General features: G+C 57.5%; 1 protein-coding gene across 1 annotated transcript in view; it reads left to right on the top strand.

Annotated features, from left to right (window-relative positions):
- PLEKHA2 (pleckstrin homology domain containing A2) overlaps positions 1–1,805 on the top strand; it is an 8,640-nt gene extending 6,835 nt beyond the window's left edge. The window contains exons 8-12 of the mRNA XM_029965006.1: positions 44–145; positions 259–329; positions 682–745; positions 1,024–1,101; positions 1,467–1,805. Of these exons, the coding sequence (XP_029820866.1) occupies positions 44–145; positions 259–329; positions 682–745; positions 1,024–1,101; positions 1,467–1,802 (651 nt within the window). The 3' untranslated portion in view covers positions 1,803–1,805. The remainder of the gene's footprint in view (positions 1–43; positions 146–258; positions 330–681; positions 746–1,023; positions 1,102–1,466) is intronic.
- Positions 1,806–6,057: the final 4,252 nt, after the last annotated feature.

Here is a 6,057-nt window from a genome sequence, read left to right as displayed (position 1 = left end):
TGCGTGCAGCACCACGACGGCGTGGGTAGGGAGGGTGGCAGAGCCCAGTGCCCAGCGATTCCCTCCTCTTTTCCAGAGGAAGAGCTGGAAGCGGCGGTACTTCGTCCTGGATGAGTTTTCCATCAGTTACTACAAGTGTGAGCAGGTGAGCAGCCCCCACCTGGGACCCCGAGCAGAGCTCTGGCACCACTGCTGTGCCAGCGCGGGGCCCTGGCACATCCCAGCCGAGCCCATCACTGCCTCCTCTCACCTCTGCAGGACAAGGAGCCCTTGCGTTCGATTCTCCTGAAGGACGTTTGCAAGACCCACGAGTGCCTGGTCAAGTCTGGGTAATGCTCCTGGCCGTGTTTTCCGGCCGTGGCTAAAGTAAAGATATACTGTACTGATGTATCTCTGAATTATTTATTCCAAATAAGTGATAGCAAGCTGACGTTTAAAACGAGCTGGGAACGCGGTGGGTTATGGTGAGGGAGGGCAGGGGTCTGCCTGCTGATGGCAGAGCTGGGGAGGATGTGTGGCCGAGGGTCTCTGGGGACCTGGAGTCTTCTCAAAGTCCCAATGAGACCCAAGGTTTGCCTTCAATATGTTTCTCCCTGGCATGCCCCAGAGATGAGGATAAACACAGGTTTTTTCCATCCACGATGGCTGCTGGGGTGACTGTCTCTTTCTCACTGCTTCTAGTGACCTCCTGATGCGGGACAACCTCTTTGAAATCATAACAAGCTCCAGGACCTTCTACATCCAGGTGAGCAGCCGAGGCCGGGATAGTTTTTGGGGCAGCTCTCAGCAAATGGGCTGTTCCCTGCAGCCCCTCAGCAGTGAACATGGGCAGGTGGGGCTGTAACACACGGTGAGAGCTGTTCACTTCTCCCTTGGGCTTATTTATGATGGGGGCTGTTTGAGAGCAGGAAAAGGCAGAGCTGAGCCTTGGGAATGCCAGGACAGCGGGTGCCTCGTGTGCCCCTGCGTGGCTGCATCGTGGGTGGCAGGAGGCAGAGCCTCACTGGGCTGCTGTGTTTGCAGGCAGACAGCCCCGAGGACATGCACAGCTGGATCCGGGCGATCACGGGCGCAGTCCAGGCCCTGAAGACCCGCCCCAGGGTAGGTCATGTCCTTTCTGCTTCCTATTTAGTGTCTAATGGAGCTCAGGCCAATGTGTGAGATATTTATTTAGTGTAAGTGCTTGGTTAGACTGATTATTCCAGGATGAGATCCCTGCCCTCCCTGGGTTTGCCAGTCACTGGAAAAGCTTCCTTTGGAGAAGTGACATTCAGGTGCCAAAGTGGACCTGCATGAGCCCTGCTCTGCTCCGAGGCACAAGCGAGAGCCTGACGGGTGGCAAAGGCTGTGGAATTCTGCCTTTCCCTTTGCTCTGGGCCCTTTTCTTTCCTGCAGAGTGTGTGAAACAGGCAGGGCGCAGCGTCCACGCCCAGACCCGGCAGCCTGGCTCTGCTCTGTCCTTGCAGGAGATGTCCTTCATGAGATCCACCTCCATGGGCAGGCCCGGCGGCTCCTCGGCCCCATCCCCGGCACGGCCGGCGGCCGAGGAGCGGAGAGCCCTGTGCAAGGCCCCGTCCAGCTCCTCCTGGCAGCCCTGGACGCCGGTGCCGCAGGTGCCACCAGCAGAGGGGAAGCGGCCAGAGCCGCTCAGGGACTCGGTGTTCGTGCCGGCGCTGACGGAGCGCGCGGGCAGAGCCGCGCCGGGCACGCGCCTGCGCCACAGGTCGGAGCCGCAGCACCTCAAGGAGAAGCCGTTCGCCTTCGACCTGGACGACGAGAGCATCCGGACCTCCGACGTCTGACCGGGCACCGAGCCACCCCCCCGCTCCACCCGCGGCTGCCGGGGGTCCCTGAGGGGCGACTGGGGCTGTGCAGGGTGGTCCCTTCCCTCCCCACAGCCCTTCCCTGCGAGGCAGGGTCGGTCTGGACCTGCATCCTGGTGCCCTGCTCTGCCCCGGCTGCTCCTGCCCGGGCTTGGCCCCGGTGGCTCCATGTTTTGGAAGGTGCCTCCGGGCACTGCCAGCACTTGCTGTGTGGGGCAGGAGGTGCTGGGGGCCTGGATGAGGGGACATCTTCTGCAACTCCATAATTTCCCCCAAAAACCAAGTCTGGAGGAAGCGGCAGGAGGTCTTGGAAGCATGAAGGGAAGTGTGGCCTTTCTTGTGTTTGAGAAACGTTTCTGTCCCCTCTGAAGCTGCTCAGACTCCCCAGGAGTGGGGCAGAGCTGAGAGATACCAGCCCACAGCTGCCCACACAGGGGACTCCCTGCAGCTTCCCCTTCCAATGGCTTATTCCCCTCGGACCAGCTCTTCCCACCGCCTGCCCAGGGGTGTATCAGCAATCTGTTGGCTTTTAATTACGTCCTTTTATATGTGTGGCTCCTGTTGAACCCCAGCCCGGGCAGGTGCTCAGCCTCCCCAGATGTTTTTTGGTACTTGCTGAGCACGAGCCAGAGCAGGCAGCTGGAGCAGCGGTGGCTCCCAGGTGGGAGCATCCTCAGGTACGGTGTTGGTTTTGCACTGGGCACACCTGGACACAGGGAGCTGTGCTGGGTGGTGAAGGGCTTTTAGCAAAAAGCACCGAAAACCGAGTGCCTGATGGAACTGGGCAGACTTGTCTGGCTGACTCACCCCCTGCCTGCCCGAGGTGGAAACCACCACGAGTTTTTAGAGCAACGTGAATCGTCATTTCCATAACCAAATGAGCTCCTGTAGGTGTGATAAATAGTGTGTAGAAAATCCAGGTGTTCCCTTGGCAGCGAGATCGTCTGATACCTTCACCCCGAAAGTGAGTGCAATCCCTGGGTGCTGAGTGAGGGCACAGCTCCCCTTTCGCTTCCCTGGCCATTGCACATCCCCTGCTCTGCACACTCAGCCCAGCGTGCTCCCCAGGAGCACAACATCTGGCTTCCCCCTGCCCTTTTGGGGCCTCCAGCTGTTTGACAGCTGTGCTTCAGCCTCAGCCCAGGGTTGAGCAGAGCTTTATCAGTTGAGCTCTGAGCCTTGATTAGCCCAACTGACCTTAACATGATTCAAATTGCACCTTCCTGCCTTGATCCCCTCTGGGGAGCGGTGTTGCTGCTCCAGGGCAGGCACAGGGGAGCTGCCTTAGTGCAGCTGGGGGAGGCAGGGATGGGGCCCCCCAAGTTCAGGGGTCTCTAAAGGGGTTGTGTGGAGGTGCTGGAGAACATCGAGATGATGAAAACAAGTGGGAATCGATGAAAACGGTACAGGGCAAGTGTTAGTACTTGTTATTTAATTGTAGCAACTCAGATCCTGCTGTTCCTTTTTCTGCTCTTTTTTTGCTTTATTTGCACTAGAGTTTGAAATCTTTAATTTTTTTAGGCTGACTTGCTGTTTGGCTCCTAACACAGTGTTTCAGGAGTGATTTAGTAGTTTGGTAAGCCCATCCATCAGAGTCACAGTGTTTGGTGACAGCGCTCTGACCTCAGTCTTGGAGAACAGGGAATGCAGAGGGATGATGGTTCCTTCGTGCAAGGCCTTGGAACCACAGAGTCCAGAGTGTTCCTGGTGCTTGATAATTGCACAGTTTCCTCAGGCCTGGGATGGTAAAACAGAAGCTTGTTGCACAATTAGGGTTAATTATCCAGGAGGAGAAACTACCAGTGACTCCAGCATTATTGCAACATTCCTGTTGCTCATTCCCACCCTCCTGCATCCCCAGGACAGCGTGAAGGCTGCAGATGAATTTCAAGTGTGGAGCTGAGCTGCGCTCCAGACCCATCTGTTATGCAGGTGGTGTTGGGGAGAGGAATTTCCCTCCCATCCTGAAGGACAGGGCGGATGCAGCCAGACCTCGATGAGCTTTGTGGTGATTTTAAAGCAAACTGGTGTCCTCTCAGCTCTACATTTGTCTCCCAGCTCTCTGGCGTGGACACACCTCCCTGGAGCTGATCCCTCCCGTGCTGTGGGGCTCTCCTGGGGGTGCTGCAGATTTGGGGTGCCTTGTGGGCAGAGTGGTGTGAGAGAAGGGTTTGCTCTGTTCTGATGGGTGTTCCCAGGTGATTGCAGCCGTTCCTGTGAGTGCTGGCTGGGGATTTCAAGTGCTCTTAGGGCCGGGGGCCTCGTGTGGGTGATGCTCTGTGACTGCCAGGGTGTGGGGTACCTGCCCCCCGCCCCTCGCCTGGAAATGCTGGAGGGCCCTTTCTTCCCTGTGTTTTTAAATAAAGAGGGAAATCCCAGTTGCTTTCCCAGGCTGTCCCTTTGCACTGTGTATTTTGGGTAAGAATTGCCGGGGTGTTGAACGCTGTCCCCACTGGGGTGGGGGGACAGGGTGCAGCAGCTGGGGGAGCCCGAGGCCACTGGTGGGTGCCCCCCACTCTCAGGGTGCTGCTGCCCTGCACACACGGGGGCTCTGGGTCTGGGGGGACAGGGATGTCACAACTCTCTTTGCCTTTCTGAAGGTGTGGAAAGGAGGGAAGCTGCCAGACCAAGGCCCTGAGTGTTCCTCAGTGTAGCTCAGGAGGGCCTGGTGCAGGAAGGAATTTGGGGTCCCACTGTGAGCTGGCAGCAGGGGGCTGGGACGTGGGAGCTGTTCATGACAATGGGCTTTTGCACATGGGATTATTATTTTTTTTTCTGGCTTGCTGCAGAATTTTTTCCCCTCCACGGACCTTTCAGCCCAGTTGTTCTGCTGAGGAATGTGGCAGTTTCAGGAGGAAGCCACCCCCTGACCCCAGTCGAAGCTGCCAAACTCAGATCAGTGGTGACCTAACTGGGCAACAACCCCCCCTTGCCCCGAGAGGAGGAGTTGGTGCAATGAGCCACAAAGCAAAACTGGAACAGGCAGAATTCCCGGCCAAACTGAGCCCCGGGGCAGCTCCACAGGAGGAGAAGAACCACAGGCAGAAGGTGGCCAAAGGCAAAGGGCTGGAGGGGCCTCAGCTTGCAGAGCTGTGTGAGACCAGCAGTGTGTTTGCGGTTTCACCTCAAGTGTGACCCGACGTTTGCATACACGGATTTTTGTGTCTGGCCCTGGTTGGGACTTGCTGCAGCTTCCTTTTCCCCTTTTTATTCAGCTGGGTAAGTTTTCAGCCTGCAGCTGGTGGGGCTTCCTCTTTTGGGTGCGAGGCTGTTGCAGCTCCCACAGGCAGCCCGTGCTGGGGCTGGGGCTGGAGGGGTGCCTGGCACATGGACAGGAGCTGCCCCTGGGCAGCTTGGGGCCCTTCCCAGTGCTCTGACAGCTCCTGGATGCTCCAGACAGCTCCAGGCAGGAATGAGACCTGTCACTAATGAGTGACAAGAGCTGCTTTGGAGAGGCCAGAGTGGGGAAAGTAACATTCTCCAGAGGATGCAGGTTCTACCAAACCTAACCCAGCTTCCCCTGAGGGAGGGAACAGGGTGTTAATAACTTGGAATTAGAGCTCCTGGCTTTGCCACAGAGTCCCTGTCACAGGGGTTACTCAACCTTACAGGTTCCAGCCTCAGACCCTGTGTCCCCTGGCCGAGTGGCCCATGACCCTGAGGTAACCAGGGCCCTGGGGCTGGCCTCCATCTCTGTGTGGCTGTGACTCTATTAATCCCCAAACTACCTGGAGTCAGCTCCTTCCAGATTTTATTAAGGTTTGTTTGACCTCCTGTGTTTGCAAGGTCTGATTTCTTAAGCTGTCACCATGTGGGGAGTGGGGGGGGAGAGAATCCAGGTTATTTTAAATAAGCAAAATATACACTGAACAACGTGTCCAAGGTTTGTACAGAAGCATTAACGAGAGGAACTGCTCTGCACGGTGAGTTCCAGCTCTGTCAGTCCACGCTGTGCCAGGCAGAGTCTGGGCTGTGCTGGGAGCGAGGGGAGGTGCCCTGGGGGGGCTCCAGCCCTACCCCTCCCTCAGTACACGGTGCACCAGTTGCTGCCATCGCTGGGCATCAGCCCTCCGGTGATGAGCAGGATCAGATCCACAAACCACCAGATGCCCAGGCCCCCCAGGGTCAGCAGCTTCCCCACGGCCGTGCCGGTGTGGCCCAGGCAGAACCGATCCACGCCGAAGCAGCCCAGGAAGAAGGAGTAGAGCAGCGTGGTGATGAAGTAGTGCCCGGT

This window comes from Manacus vitellinus, unplaced genomic scaffold (genome assembly GCF_001715985.3).
Source record: "Manacus vitellinus isolate BGI_N305 unplaced genomic scaffold, ASM171598v3 scaffold_87_pilon, whole genome shotgun sequence".
NCBI lineage: Eukaryota > Metazoa > Chordata > Aves > Passeriformes > Pipridae > Manacus > Manacus vitellinus.
The sequence above is the reverse complement of the archived record's forward strand: the minus strand, read 5'-3'. Positions and strand labels throughout refer to the sequence as shown.